The 16,782-nt window shown below is 41.2% G+C and overlaps 1 protein-coding gene across 1 annotated transcript in view; it reads right to left on the bottom strand.

Moving 5' to 3' along the window:
- Positions 1-204: 204 nt before the first annotated feature.
- The window catches only part of LOC147705743 (large neutral amino acids transporter small subunit 4-like), a 256,994-nt gene continuing 240,416 nt past the window's right edge, over positions 205-16,782 (bottom strand). The window contains exons 12-14 of the mRNA XM_086928976.1: positions 2,875-2,948; positions 2,457-2,580; positions 205-1,375 (exon numbers count right to left, since the gene is read on the bottom strand). Coding sequence (XP_086785102.1) covers positions 1,211-1,375; positions 2,457-2,580; positions 2,875-2,948 — 363 coding nt within the window. The 3' untranslated portion in view covers positions 205-1,210. The remainder of the gene's footprint in view (positions 1,376-2,456; positions 2,581-2,874; positions 2,949-16,782) is intronic.

The following is a 16,782-nucleotide window of genomic DNA, read 5'->3' on the forward strand; positions in this document are numbered from 1 at the left end:
AGAGGGTAATTGACAACGGACTGGTAGTCAGAAGAGGACTATTATTGTCCATCACTGTTTTTATGAATTAATGATGCCGTTGTGTATATTTGATTAGATGTTGTATTTTCTTTCATTTTATGTTATGAATTTTAATGTTTTTAACTTGAGTATATATACATAATAAATATAACATTTTGTTAATTTTTTAAAAAATTTATTTTTGTGTGCTTCATAATTAGCGTTGTCTCCCTAGCGATATTATAATTGAATGAAAAGTATTTTTTTCACACTGGTGACACTGAGGGGGAACAGACTGAAATAAAATGTGTACTCTTTTGAACAAGGGTAATTTGTGAAGGACTATATGAATTAGCTTTCGGTTATACTGGTAGCCGTTCATACGCTGTACGGTGGAGCTTAAACATTTCCCATTTCAAGAAAACATTTGCTTACACCTAACATGCACAACTTTGACCGTTCTAGGATCATATCCAGCCTTGTTAATGCTGTGGTATTTTTCACTAAGAGCTATTAAGAACAAAATTCTTTATAATTGTGGCCTCACATTTATTTAGGACAGTAACAACCAGTTTTTCTATTTTACTCAAGTACTAGTCTAGAAATATTACCATAATACTAGGGTGTAACTTCCAGGTATCTTTTCAGACAAAGGAAATGCATAAACTAAAGGAACAGGCTCTACAGTGAAACCAAGAAAAAAAAATTAAAACATTAAAAACATCAGATTTTGTGGTATAAGAAGATGTCCATTCTCCAGGCAGAATATCAGACGGTGATCACGCTTCTTTTTCATGATTGTTTGAAGATTATAAGCTGACACCATCAAAGATTTGGTTGATTAGTAGAGCAGGCAATTCCTTACATTGGTGGCCAAACTCTTGGTATGTCACTTTGAGTTATTGATCCGTGGAAGATATCAAATTATAGACCTTGTGAAAAAACCTTAGTTGGCTGTGGGGTGAGCACTTGGTATCCTTAAAGCTCCAAATGTTGTGATGTTTGTGGTCAAGCTCTTGGAACATCAATAGACTTCCTTTAGTTCTCTTAGTGATGCTCGGATGCCTGGTTGTCCATCACTTTCTGTTTAAGAAGAACTCAATGATGTGAGGTTTGTTTGCTGTTTAGTTTGGATATCCTTTGATGTCCTTAGAGAACATTCTGTTTTGAGTTTTTTTTGTACAACACCTGTAGGAAATCACTTTGTGTCCTATATTTCTGCTATGATGTTCACCGTGGTGACTCCTTGGCTCATATGTGCAGATATGGATCGAGGCACACTCCTCTCTTGCTCCTCAAGGGTCCGTCGCAGCCCGTGCAGATAGAATGGAACGGTGAACCCCAGGAAGGAAAGGATCAGAAATCCAGCATGGATCTGTTGGAGGTAAGATTTTGTGATGAAATAGGAGAGTCTAAACACAAACAGTACTGGCAAATAACCGATTCAAATTCCTATAAAAATGATATACTGATGCTGGCCTGTTAAGGTAGCTGAGTCTGAAAACATGAAGGTGCTGAGCAGCGAGCAGAACCAAGGGCAAAGGCATGAGCACAGAAGAATCTCCTAGATAAATACTGATGATGGAGGGCTCATTGATTGACAGGCACCAAAGTGTACTTCCCTGTGACAATTGCTGACTGGCCCGGCTCCCATGTATGGGACATTGGCATTAGAGTAGGGTCCCTGAGTGGGGGAGCTGGCATCAGTTTAGACTTCCTATGTAGAGTTATGCCATTGATAGTTCCATGAGCAAGGATGGGAAAGTAAATCATAGGAAGGGCTCCCAAGGCGAACAGTGCAGCAGCAAGGGACACTGACAAGATAGGAGGATCATTTGGTGGACATGTAGCACTACTGAGTGGATTAGGAGGGAAAGGTTCTAAACCGGAGATGCTAATAAGGTAGGATGAGCACTGGCTGTTGGATGGCTGCAGTAATGACGGTGTTCCATAAAATAAAAGAAACTCCTAATGTATGGGTACTGAGAGTTCTACTAAACTCTAAAGGACTCCTAAGATGGAGTAATGCCAGTGGAAGGACTTACGGGGGGCATTGGCAGCTGATGTGGCTCCATGCATGGAAGGACCAGGCAAAGAAGGCTTCTGGGAGTGAAGTCAGCAGCAGCAATTAAGGATATCTCTAAGGTAGGTTCACAGAGTCTGAGTGCAGGATTTAGATTCTGAAAGTTGGTACTGTGCCCTCCAGTCTGTTTTCTTCAAGTCTGTAAGCAGTGACTTCAAGTTGAAAAGCCCTTATAGGTCGTTTTGTTGGGACCGGGAGAATGAATAACAGAGGGGCCGTCAATAGGTTTTAGTGTTAGAATGCCTGAGTTCTGGGCTCTGAGTAATTTGACATAGCAGAATAATAATTGACTCAACTTAAATTTCAGTGCAGTTTGTTTCTACTGTCCCACCCCTATCGTTCCCAAAAGTATGTACACCCGGTACTCACTCACCCAGAATGGATCACCCTGAAGGTAGCTGGTCAAAGCCAGAAACAATGGGTGCTGGCACAGAGTCATGAGCATAGAGAACAAGGTGTGGATCCCCAACAGCCCACCAAAATGGTTGGATGGATACCTACAAACACAATGAAAGACACATAATTAGTTAAATGGTGTAGCTTCTAGTCCACAAGGCTTACAAGAAAGTCATGCAATACCAGTTTATTACGTATACCCAATTGTAGTTGTGTCTGAGTCATACCAAGTTCAAGCAACTTGTTTAAGATCACACTTGTTGACTGATGTGGATCTGTAACTCAAGGCACTGAATGGCTTATCACCCCCATTAAACAAAATGACTCAAGCCCACCCAGGTGTAAAAACATCGCTATTAGCAAAGTGCAACTGGCGTGTTTTGCTACATACTTACAGAGCTGCGTATAAGATGGCACCTGAGCTGAACATGGAACTCCTCACTAGCGTTTGCAGAATGAAACCCAAAATCTATGACAAATAGAAAGACAAAGAGCCTAGTCAGTTAATGAACAGATCTGAAGGGTTTTGACATTTATAGATGGAAGAGTGTAAATCAAACATTCCCTGGCATTTCCAGTCATAGCCCAACATCACATCTCTCTCTCTGTACATCAGATCCAGTTGAAGAAACCCACTCTCCTCTAGGCAATTTCAGAATGTTTTAAAAGTATATATATTCACCATCGTGGTATTCTCTCGTTCCCGCTATTTTCCACTTTGAAAATCATTTTACCAAAGAGGTTTATAGGTGCTATGACATTTTCAAGCTTTCTTTTAATTGCAGACATTTCAAACCAACACAGTCTTGAAAACATAGAATTTACTGAAAACCGCATCCTTGAGCCTCATTTTACACCTGAAAAATACTGTATAATGACAAGCCTTGGGAAACAAACACTGGCACGTTGAGGATTTCACAAGCTGCCTTCCTCTCTTGCACTTAACAGCCAGTCAGAACATTTATTTCTCCTGACCATTGTGCTAGAAAACCCATATTCTGTGGCCTTTTCAAAGGCTACACTTCATTTGAAACTATTTTTTGGAAGTTTCTTTCCCATTTGATGCCTTAGAATGTTGCTTGTTTTTGCCTTTGTTTTTTTGTGACGGGGGAACAATTTATCTGCTGCTGGTTTTGGTTGAGATATTTTCACTTCACTGATTTCCCATTCAGCAGACTGGACGTTTTATACATGCCCTACCAGAAGGTGGTGAGTCATAGAGGAATGGGCTTGACTTTGAGCCTCTGAACATTAAGCCTTTCGGTGCTGACCAGTTCTCCATCAAAGTTTATCACAGCCTCAATGTCTAAAGCTCAACCATCAGTTTCGAGCTTCGGGCCCTGGAAACGAAATAGGGTTATTTTACCCATGATAGGATGCTGTGGCACATGCGGTTGAAGAGCTTCCTGCAGTCACACAGGATGATGCTATACCATCTACACACCACATGCAGATCTTAGCATCTTGTAAGTGACGCAACCAGTTCAGGATATGGCTGTTTTTTCACTGCCTGTTTCCTAAATGCAAACTTCCTTCACAACATTATGGCAAGACTGATGAAGTCAAAGGTCTACACAATCCACAAGAATCAAGCGTTCAGAAGAGATTCCAAAACAATTGCCTGAGGAAGGAACACCACTAAAAACATTAGTCTTCAGAGTACTGCTGGGAGGTTGGCCTAGAAGTACTCCTCCTGGGAAATACTTTAAACTTAAAAATAAACCGAGAAAACTTTTTCTAGATCTGATAACAGACACTAGTAGGGGTATTATGCCAAGTGCACCTCCTCTCAAGACAGTACCTAATCTTCAAATTGGGGATATATCTTTTCTGGCAAAGAACACATTTACTGCTTTCTCAGCTCTTCTAGTGGTTGATGTGATTGCGTTTCAGGAAATGACGAACGGAGCTCCCAAGCAGTTCCACAATAAAGCAGCTTTTCCTTCCAATTAGACAACTGCGAGGCACCTTTTCCCTAATCTGAAGGTAGACCAGTGATCCCAGTTGTTTCTTAGAACCTTCTGTGCACACATTCCTGCCTCCTTACTTTAGCATTAAGACTAGAGCCTGCATTTCAATTCATTATTCCCGGAGATTCTTTGGTTGTCCTGCTGCAAAGAGAAGATATAACATCATTGGCATGCCCCTCCCTCCTGACCCATCAACATTGCCCTAGAGGAGCAAAAGGAAGGATGAAATGGGTAGGAAACTATGCCAGACTTCAACAACACTTATGAGAGAGCATGGCAGCATCTAAGTTATTTTGGGTTTCTACAACTATATTCCCTCTTCGAGAGTTAGGAGAACTGCTGCCCAGTGATAACATTGAAGATTTCAAGGTGATTCTCAAAGAAGACATGTTCACTACAGACTATACCATCAGCCCAGCCAAGAACATGAGTGACCCCTCAGCCCATGGCTACTGTTACAGGTATCTTTGAGGAAGTCCTTGTGACTTTGTGTTGCATATCTAACTTATCAGGCGCAACAAAAGATCTTGGATGCTCACTTTATGGGCTCTTCCCATCCCAATGACGAAATTAAGACAGTGAAAACTATGGTGCAGACATGACAATCTGTGGGTCTAGTGAAAATGCTGAAGTTCTCAACACAGGGTGCACATTCCATATTGGAGAAGGCAGCCACGGCCACATTGCTCCTGAGAGCTAGAGCTAAACACTCCTTTTTTGCACCAGAGACATTCAAGGGTAGCCGACTCTTTTAATTTGCCCCTAATGCCTTGGTTGGCAGTAGTATTTTCAATGATATCCTAAAGTAGCAGAATTTAGCTAAAGACAATTTTGTGCTCCATAAGGTGTATTATGGATATAGCACACAATAAGCTTTCATTCATCTATGGTATACTAAGGTGTAAGACCTTTGCACGTATACCAGCTAGTACATAATGTGCAATTTTTCTTACCAACGAAGCAGTAGCAAGAGTTTCAAAACACGCAAAGAAAAGTTATTTACTCCTGCTATTTTTTTTTAACCAAAAATGGGTCTAAAAAAAGCAAGTAAATTGATCTGATGAAAAAACTTTAGCCTCTTGGCTGTTCATCAGATCTTTCATCGAATCCGCCGAGTAGCCTGGGTGCCACTGATCTAAAGAACATCATGGTCTACAGGAGACCTGCGCATTTTCCAAGATCCCAGAATGGAAAGATCATTACCAACAAAGAGTTTTTCTTTTCTTTCTACCACAAGTTGGCTCTTGAAACCTGGTCAAAATGCAAGGCTCTGATAGCGGTCTTTCTTTGACATGAATGGGGTCTTCAATGATCCTTACCTTAACCATTAGTTAATCAAAGCATATTACAAACTCAAAGTAATACAGGACTTGCAAGTGACCCTGAGTCTTCTACAGAATCTGAGCCTTCACAACAGCAAGGAAGAATCAACTCTTCAGCTAGTCCAGATTATCAGGATCTTGGAGAATTCTTAAATGTGGGGCTGGTTGGAAGAATGTTTTCTTAAGAGGACAGGCTGTATTTGAAACATCTGCATATGTAAATCAGCTCTACAACCAGTCCAATTTATCCAGGATCCTGGAAAATTCTTAAATGCGGGGGTGGTAGCAGGAATGTTTCCTTTACAAGACAGACTGTATTCGAAACAACTGCATATATCTGAAAACAATTCCTTATCCGACAGTCAACGAAGGCTCCTCTTTTCTGTTTTGTCCAAGCTAACGAGGCAATGAGAAAACATTTATAAATGACCCCGCTCCAGCATTTTTCATTGAAAGTGTCTTTTCGGTGACTATTTCTTTTGCATAGAATGTATGTGAGCTTCAAGCTCTTTGTACATATGAGCCTTATGCAATAGTCTAAATCTAAAAGAGCTTATTAAAATTGTAAAAACTTTTACAAACCCGGCTTCGGAGATGAAGGTCGCTCCATCCACCGCCGGTTGTATTAGCAACTTCTTTTCATGAAAAGATCAGAACGATTTAAGGTACTCTGAGGGCTAACTCGCCCATGGTGGATGAAATATTATCAAGCCCTGATATGGAGCCGGCGTTAGGAGTCGTTCACTCACTACAGCAATTTACCCCGCTGTCACTGGAAACCTCTCTAGCTAGCATTAACCCCTTCACTGCAGGGGGTAATTCCCCCGCTGTGCTGGGGGGCGGGGGGCACGCACAGCGCCCCCATGCTCATGACGAGCTCAGCTCGTCATGAGCCATGGCGCTCCGGTGCACATGATGAGCTGAGCTCGTCACAGCTGCACCCATTCCTGTGGAACGCTCAGCACAGCACAGAAATTATCCCCACATGTGAGCGTTCCACGACTCATGACGAGCTAAGCTCGTCATGAGCCGTGGAATGCTCACACACGGGGATAATTTCCCTGCTGTGCTGAGCGTTCCACTGGAACGGGTGCAGCTGTGACGAGCTCAGCTCGTCATGAGCATGGAAGGTGTTAAAAGCCTGAAGTCGGGATCCCCTTCCGACCCGTCCCCGGTAAAAGTGCTATTGTCCATAGCTCAGGTTATTAATCCTGTGGTAAATAAAATCTGCAAAGCTTCATTAGAATCTGGCCACATGCTATCTAGATGGAAGCACTTAAAAATCTTACCACTGATTAAAAAAACGTCAGCTGACCTGAAAGTTACAGGGCTATCTCTCTACTTCCCGCCTCTTCTAAGGTGTTGGAGAAATACAGTAACTCTGTGATCACTGACTATGTGGAAACCAACAGCCTTTTCCACAGGAGTCAGTCTGGGTTCAGAGCCAACTATAGCACAAAGTCCGCCCTCCTAGAACTATTTGAATACATTCGGGGGACCCTGGATGGGGGTGGGAAGGCCATTCTGATCCTGTTAGACTTATCAGCCTCATATGCTAAACTGTTGGACAGGATCCAGGCTTTTGGTATTGGAGGTTCCGTGTTAAAGTGGCTTGCCTCCTATTTGACAGATAGGGATCAGGAGATTTGGATTCCTCCCTGTGCAGCAGGAATCCCGAAAATGGATGTGGGAGTCCCTCAGGGATCGATTCTGAGTACCACAGTATTTAATCTCTATATGTCCCCTTTAGCAGTCCTGGTGGAGACTTATGGAGTGAAAATTATATCATATGCTGACAATACTCAGCTCCTTTTCTCCTGTGACAAAGGGAAGAATTTTCAGGGATCCACGATCAAAACTTGCCTCTCCAAAGTGTTTGCATGGCTAAGAGTTAACCAGCTTAAATGCAATCCGGAAAAGTCGGAGAACATCTTCGGCACTCAATCACCAGACGACTGGAGACTCTGGTGGCCAGAAGATATGTCGCCACCTCCCGCTGCACAACAAAAAGAAAGAATTTAGATGATCGCTTATCAATGAAGGCCTAATTCCAATCAGTGGTAGGAACGTGCTTTGGTCTCCTCAGGATGCTTAGGAAATGTCTTCCTCTCCTGTCTCTGGACCACAGGAGATGTGTGGTTCACACACTAATCACTTCAAGATTGGACTACGTGGATATATTCTATCTTCTTAAGCGTCTACATGTGGCACAGAATGCCGCAGCTAGAGCAACTCTCAGGCTTAAAGCAAGGATGCATATGTGCCTCTACCTTAGAGAACTTCACTGGCTCCCGGTAAAGAATAGAATTAGATTCAAGGTGATGGTGCTATTCTTCAAAGCTTTGGATGGAATGGGGGCTAAGTACTTGTGCAGGAGGATCTCCCACTACGTTCCTTCTAGAACTCAGATCCTCCTCGATTAACCTAGCCAGGGTCCCCAGAATTTCTTGAATTCGGGCTGGGGGATCCTCGTTTGGGTTCCTCGCCACCCAGGCCTGGAATGCACTCCCGCTTCACTGAGAGAGATGACGGATTTGGCCACTTTCAGAAAGCATCTCCAAACTCTGCTTTTTATAAAAAGAATTGTGAGTAATTCTTCCTGCGCCCTCTGGTTTTCTTTTTTTTCTCTATCTTTCTGCATTTGTTATCAATAGGAGGGGGTCTACTCCAAGGGCCTTTTGATGTGCCTGGACACCCTTCTGATTAGCTGTGCATTTGTGCGTTATATAAATGCCTTTATATTCATATTCATATTCCATTGTAATACATGCTGCCTAATAAGCCTGCCTTCTGTTCCATAATATTCAGGTATTTTCACAATAAACTGTCTTAACAAATATTCAGAAAGGCAGCATTTAATCAAAACGAAAACTTTTTTTGTTACTTATGGAAAAGTTCAGAATGGATAGACTACATCCAAACCTAGCCTGGCGGATGGTCTCCTATATATTATGCTGTTATCAAAAGCCTATTATGACATTGCCAGGCAAGCCAAATACATAGTATACCAGAATAAAGTCTGTAACTGCCACTCCAATGAGAAGTGCCCCAATATCAGGACTTTTGGGGTGATCTAGCTGGAGATTACTGCATACATTTGTAAAGCACTATTTTCTGGATTCAGATTCCCTAGTGGGTCAGTCCATCCTGTATGATGTATTTGATAGAATATGAGGAAAACATACAAGCTACTTTTCCTTCTCTATTACGAGATTCTCTTTGTTAAGCAACTCCATAGATTTTTGGTTCTCCGAGGTTGGGGATAGGCTAAGTTTTCTATTCTACTGTTCACAAATAAACAGGGAAAATCTCATAATAGGGAAAGAAAAGGTTATCCTAGTAATCTAGCAGAGGAATTGTCTCTTAATTTGTATCATGCACTTGCCTCATAGAACCAAATGTATAGCCTGAATTGGGAATTGCTTACATTTTCTCCCTGTGTCCTCCAAAATTGTACTTCCTGACTGACTGCAAGGCAACATGGCAGCTTCCAAATTGGAAAAGTAAATACTTAAAGTTGATCCTGCTTAAATGCAGCGATATTGTGTGTTCTATACATTCACAGAGAATGCCCATGATGGAGAACTGGAATTAAGATGACTATTTAATGGTGCTGTTTATTAAACTTACAATTGTAAAAACTATAATTTCTTGTATGTCATGCTGCCATTTATCTTCAGCCTCAAATTCACACAGCTCACAACGGAAGAGTGGCAATGGAAAATCAAGGTATCTATTTTAGATAGGATAAGTGATAGAGTGGTAAATTAAATTGTGTTATTTTCTCCTTAATTGTACTGACATCGTATACAAATGATTGCTTATGTGTGGATCTTAGTTGAACAATCGCAATGAAAAGTGATTTTTGATCCTTCTGGATTGTTTTTTAAATGTATGTAAAGTTTTAACTAAGGAAACATGACAAAGTTTACCTGAAAATTTGGTGGATTGAAAAACGAAAGTAAGTAAGTGGTTACATTGATGTATAGACCTGTTCAGTGAGAGGAACAATTACAGGTTTTCTTTAAGGCATTATACAAAATAAACGTTCTCAAACAATTTCAGTCACAAGTGCATGGAATGTATCAGCGGTAAAAGTCATTTAGTCCTATAAGATTTGCCCAACAATGTATCGGTGTAGCTAGGAGCACTAGAGATGTTACTATTCGATCAGGGGCACTTAACTATTTGTGCAGTTCAGGTATCCCCGTGAATGCTGGTATTGCCACCTGATATCTGAGTAAGAGGTAGTACTTGAACAGAGCGTAGACAAATTCTGACCATGCTTGTAAGTGAAAAGTTGCTAAGTCAAAAAACCTTCAATTGCCACTTCTGATTTCTAAGGGATGTAGCTAAAGATATTATTTGATATCAGCAAGTTGCCAGTGGTTTGAGATGAAATTCTGGTATATTGAATCCTTTTCGTCATATTATCATTGCTGAATGAATGATCTCCACCTCTCTACAGGATTCCCAGAACACTTTTCATACGAAAAATCATTTTAGGTAGAAACTTTTAATAAAAGCATGAACGCTATGCCTATGACCATAAAAGGGCATTTTCTTTAAACTAGAATAGGTTTTAAAATACATACAACATATACATGAATTAAGATAAAAACTCAAGAGCTAGGTTTTTCAAAACTTCTATTTTCGGAACATAGATAAAATGAAAGAATAAAGCTTGCATAGGAATAATTAACCTGAAGGCTAAAGTTTGACTGAAAAACCTGCACTGTGCTATTAAGACTGTTGGCTGACTTGGGTATTCCTTAAGGCAAAACCTCAGATGGTTTGCCTTCGGTTCATCTTTTCACACTCCTGTGTGAGTATCCATGGGCACTGGTCTCTGACCACTTTTTTGTATTGAGATCGCTTCCCTAAATTCAGTTAGACATTGAGCCAGGCTGTTTTTTCTGATACTAAATGTGAGAAGTTGGCTTGGTATATGATGTCCACTATTCTAGTGGGCACATTGCACCAGTCCAATCAACCCTTATTGATGGTAGGTTATAAAGTCAACCTTATAGAAATCTATCCTAATGGTAGCTGTGGAGAGCAGCCTTCAGGCTAAGACTTGGAGACGAGTTAAGCTAGTTGTTTTACCATTTATAATCTCTTGAGTACCAAATGAAAGCACACCACACAAGGTATATATCAAATATATATGTATTTATTCTAAACATAACCCCTCTGGACTCTTTATGATGTCAGAGGTAAAAGTACAATACAAGGAACCTAATTGGCATACGATAAATTGCACAGTATACGTTTTGCCCTAGGGGCCTGACAAACCATATACTGAAATGGTGGAATAAGAACCACATGACAGTTAGAAAGAAGGCCTGGGGTCTGTGGAATCTCTGGGGCTTCTAGGAACAACCAAAGGTTAGGATGCAGGAGGCCCACGGGAGACGCGTGCAATGTCTAAACACAGCTGCGGGTTACCATTGACTTTCTATGGAGAACGAACAAGTTACAGTTTTAAAGATTAAGGGCACAAGGAGGTGAACTGCGATGTAACCCTTTTAGACTAGGACACTAGGAGAGTCAATGCCCATGGGAGCACCGGAGTACTCGTGTTACCTCACCCAGGAAAGCCGGGTGCATAGGTGTCTTTTTGTGTGGGGTTTCGTAGTCGATTCCAAGGGAGAGCTGCGAATATTTGTTATATTGTCTATGTTTGTGTTTTATCTTTTGTACTTTTATGATTTTAATTAATTGAATAAAGTGGGTTGACTGACTGACTGATTGACAGAAAGCTGCGAAGAAATGCTGCAGACGACCAGAGGAAAGTGTCCGGGTTGATCCAAGGGTGGATTGGAAATGTGACGAACTTGAAAGCAGACGAGACAGAGTCTTGGTCACTAGTCGGTGACCAGGGTGGCGATAGGAAGATGCCAGCTGATATAGGGTGATTTCAGGTGAAAAGGTTTGTCTCTTCAGCCATTAGGACCAGGAGGCGTCGACGATGACCAGGAGCTGGATTAGAGCTGTCCCACAAAGGATCTAGTTGACTGCGGTGTCGGTATTTGGATTAGACCCAACAAGCCTTGGCAAACGCAATCCATGCAAGATGTTGTGATTGGCTTCGGTGCAGACCAGCAAGGTCTGAGAAATTTCTCTTTTGAGGAGAAGTTTGGGCAAGCCTGGAGCAACCAGTAAAGCAAGGGAATTCAAGATTGGTCTTCGGGCGGGCTCACTAGCCAACAGACTAGGAACCGTGAAGATGTGTTGAGCTGAAATGCACAAAGCGGGCCCACGGGACCCTCGTGGAGTGTGGGCCTCTAAGCTTCGGTGCAAAAGGTGCTTGGGGCTGGGGCTTCAAGCACCCCAATGCACAACTTCAGGATACCTCAGGAAGTAGTGCAGCATGCAAAATGCAGTATGCCCAGGAGTTGCAGTCCCACGTCTCTCGTGTCTGCCACAGGTCTCAGCATTTCTGGGAGCGCAGGTCAGCATCAGAGACGTCTGGAAGTCCATGTCCTGAGTCGCAGATTTCTTCGGGATCCAGTGGGAGCCTCGAAAATGCAGACCGGCAAAGTTGCGGTTGGTACCTGTTTAAATAGGGTGGTCACTCCTTGACCACAAGGGAGATTTCTTCCATCTTCCAGTCGATATGGAATGTCGAAGGTCCAGGATATATGTTGCAGAGTTTCGTCCAGGGTCATCTAAAGTCCTAGGGACTGGGGTTCTATACTTATAGTAAGTTTAGGGGTTGGACTAACTCTAAGGTCCCTCCTATGTGTGGACCTGGGGAGGGGGTGGTTACATCCCTTCCCCTTTGTCCAGGTTCGCGCCAGTGCTGGGGATGAGTGCCCCAGCAACCGGTTTGAACTGGGAAATGCATGGAGCACCTTGTGTGCCCCAGGCAGTGTCTGGAAAGTATTCACTGAATGCAGCCCTCCCTGCCCCAAAACATTAAGAGCCTGTCTGGAGAGGTGCTAGCACCTCCCTGGGCAGGAAACCTATTGTCCAAGCCTCCCCTGCAGGAGTTTTGTCCAGCAGCAGGAGGACAGACTCGTGTCTGTGGCAGCAGCATCCATTTTGTGATGCTGAGGCTCTGTTTAACTTTAACCGGGTTTACCAGTAACTACGTCTTCTCCCTCTAGAAGGGTGGAATGCTACCCCCACCGCCAGGACTCGCGGGGTGGGTAGTATTTCAAAGTGTTTGACACCTTACACAAGATGTATTGATAAAGCCAAACCAAAGTTAGCATTAACCGCGAGGATTATAATGCCCTTAAGAGTATATGGTATGGTTATATCATAGAACAGCTATAAGTAGATGGTTCCGAAAGCTGCAGAGGGGCTCAGCTCATGCTAGGGCACTCTCTCACACAAAACCAAGCACTCTGCCTCCAGGATTGCCAAGGCCTGCCATAGGAGTGACTTATAGGTTACTATGTGTCTATATATAAGGTCGTTATAGGTATGCTATATCTAAGTAAGGGGTGATTACACCACCTTACCCAGGCTGTAAGAACAGACTGGTGGTGTCAGTTTGGAAGGCTATCCAGGGGTGGCAAAATACATGCTGCAGCCTCTGGTAGGCCTAGAGTGCACCTATACCCTGGGTACCTAGGGTACACTATACAGGGTCTCACAAGGGTGACCCAGTAACCAATCTGGTATGTACCTAAAGTACATGGTATTAATTTAGAGAGAGAACAGCCAGGCTGTGGGCCTGATTAGCAGGGCCACAGCCATACTAAAGTCGAAAAACCAGAGAATCACAGCAATAAGTTGGGGTAACCATAGGAAGCAGACCCTACTCTCCTACACTAAATGACCTTTTTCCCCTCAGGATGGTCTTTTCAAAAGCAACATGTCTTTGTTATTCGTCAGACGTCCCAAATGAGGGAGAAAAAAGCCTGCAAAAGATCCCCATGACCTCTGCACTCCTGATAATCAGAACTGATAAGCAGTGTCCATGTTGCCATAAAATGACTAGGAGAAATTTGTAACATCATGAGGGGATACAATTATGAGGGATAATCAACACCTCCTGTTGCTGTACTGCCATCATCTTCAACTAAGGTGGATTATCCAAGTCCTTAGTACTCTTCCTAGTGCCTTAAAGTAGGAAGCGGAAAAAGAACACAAAAATCCAAAAGTGACTCTATTTTACATGTTGAGGAGTTCAACGTCAGAGGCACCAGTATCATGTTCATTGGCACTTATGCATCAAGGCAGTCAATGACGAGTGAACTAGGTATGATGTAGAGGAGATCCCCATTAGTCAACATAACATGGTGCTATATCGTACAATGACAACAACCTCAAGTGGAAAGTTGAGGTCAAGGCAAATATGGATGTTGAGGCCAAAGACTGCAAACAATGGAGCTTTCTTTGGATTCTTGACATTGTAGACTGTCCTGTTCACCATCTGTGGGCAAATTAGTCTTGCATATAGGAGGCAGATATTAGTTATATGTGCTGCCAGAAAAAGATCAAGCAATAGAGCATTCTGCTCCCCCCACTCCAGCCATTCTGCCTAGAAATCATGTACAATTTCCTGATTCTCAGAGTCTTTCAAGAAAAGGGTTCAGACTATAAATCTGGGAGTCACCTCGGTCTCATGATACCCCAAGTGTGCCGCCTCTAGATGCTGTGCCTCAATTCACACCACAAGATATACACACTTCTATACCTGAACGTGAACCTCACAAGCAGCAGGTGCAAGTACATAAAAAAGCTCCTACAGGCATTCAGCTTCTTCTGGGTATCTCTCGTTCCAGGAACAAACTGTTCTTTCCTCCTGGACAATCTCTCTTCTTGCATAACCAGGCCCTCTCCATCCCCCTCGTAGCAGGTAGGCAGGCATGCAAACAGGCTTCTACGTGTTAGTCAGACCCTCAGCTCCTCCAGCATGAAGTGCAGACTTAAGAAGATGTACACTCTCTTCTGGCAGTGTGGATGTCATGCAGAATCCAGCTTTAGTTACACAGCTGACAGAGAAATGTATGGAGTGCTCTCATCCATGGTCAAGAAGAACATGGAACTGGAATAAAGTATTAGTGGTTGGGTCCCAAATGTATAATGTTTTCCAGATCAGGTATGTGGATCTACTGTCTAAGATTTCAGAATCAGTTTATTTTGGTTCTGTTTCAAATGTCACTTCCTGACTGTTTCTCATGCACAGCCTTTGTGCAGGGTGTTGGCTGTCACAACAGGTAGTAGTGATACTGGCTCAAAGCTGGAGTATCTGAAACAAAGGCACAATGAATTATGAAATCTCTGTACATGACAGTGATCGGTCTTCCTGAAGTACAAATCAAAAACAGTCAAAATGATAGGCCCTACCATGAAACTTGCCATCCTACCCCATATCAGAATGGCAGTACTAAGGAAAATAGGAAAAACTCATCAACAGGTTTTTGCTAATAGCTACCCATTGAATTTCTAAAGTTAGCCCTGTCTCCATTCTACCCCTCTTTGTTGTTTGGGTCTCCATCCTCCAGTGTACAGGAATTCAATCAATACACTCCCACTGTATATAGAAACTGTATTTATCCTCCATCTTGGGCTAGGCTAAACCAGGGGCTATCCAAACTAAATCCCATCAGTCCTGGTACTCATACTATTACAAAACTTAGTCCTTGCTTTGCGTTGGCATGGCTTTAGCCCCACTTTCCTTAAATATGTCCAACTCCTCTATTCCGCTCCATCTACCTCCATCTGGATCAACGGTATGCAGTCCAAATACTTTCCCCTTCATAGAGGTACCAGACAGGGTTGTCCTCTTTCCCCTCTTCTTTTCATTTTGGCGTTGGAACCCTTCCTCGTGAAGATTTGTCAATCCCCTTCCTATTCTGGTTTCATTTTTAAGGATGCGGAAATTAAATTCACTGCCTATGCAGAGGATATTTTGCTTTACATTTCTAACCCTTCGGTCTCCCTTCCCGCTTTTTTTTCTTTGCTACATGACTATTCCTCTGTTTCTGGATATAAATTGAACATAGACAAAACAGAAGTTCTCCCTCTCAATAAATTTTGTCTCCCACACATGTTTCATGGTTCTGGTTTCCAATGGACGGTAAACAGTCATAATATCTATTCCAAAATATAGAATGGACATAATATCGAAGTGAAAATATAGAATGGACAAAATATCGAATGGAAACAATATAGTGGTTAAAAATATCGAATTTAAGGTAAGTAATATCGATTTTCAAAATATAGAAGTCAAAATATCAAAATATACAATATAGGCATTAAATATATCGATTTTTTAATATTATCAATTTTTTTAAAGTGTTTTGTATGTTAGTATATGTGTGAAAAGTGTATATTAATTTTTGTAATGTATGTTTAATGTATTTTAAGTAATGAATTTTATGGTATTTAATTTTTGCGTAATTTAATTCTGTAGCGGGTTGTGGTGTTATAGGGGAATAGGGTGGGAAGTAATTTAATTGTAATTAATTAAATATTTTTATTTATTTATTGGTATTCATTTTGAATTTATTGTTATTTTGTAATTGGTAATTAATTTTTATTAATTGCCAATTAATTTGTTTTTTATTGATTAATTGTTAATTATGTTAATTTTCTAAATTTATTTTCTGTAGCGGGTTGTGGGTTTATAGGGGAATAGGGTGGGAAGTAATTTAATTGTAATAAAGTAAATATTTTTTTCATTTATTCATATTGATTTTAAATTTATTGTTAATTAATTTTTAATTGGTAATTTATTTCTATTAATTGGCAATTAATTTTTATTAATTGGTAATTATTTTGTATTAATTAAATATTTGATAATTATGATAATTGTATTAATGTATTTTCTGTAGTGGGATGTGGGTTTATAGGGGAATAGGGTGGGAAGTAATGTAATTGTAATTAATTACATATTAAAAATACTTTTTGTGTATTGATAATTAATTTACTGTTAATTTTTAATTGGTATTAATTTGTATTATTAATTAGTTTTTGTTATTTAAAATTAATTCGTTGTTGAATAATTATGAATAGGTTATTAATTTTTAATAACTAATATGTAGTTATA

This window comes from Lissotriton vulgaris, chromosome 7 (genome assembly GCF_964263255.1).
Source record: "Lissotriton vulgaris chromosome 7, aLisVul1.2, whole genome shotgun sequence".
NCBI lineage: Eukaryota > Metazoa > Chordata > Amphibia > Caudata > Salamandridae > Lissotriton > Lissotriton vulgaris.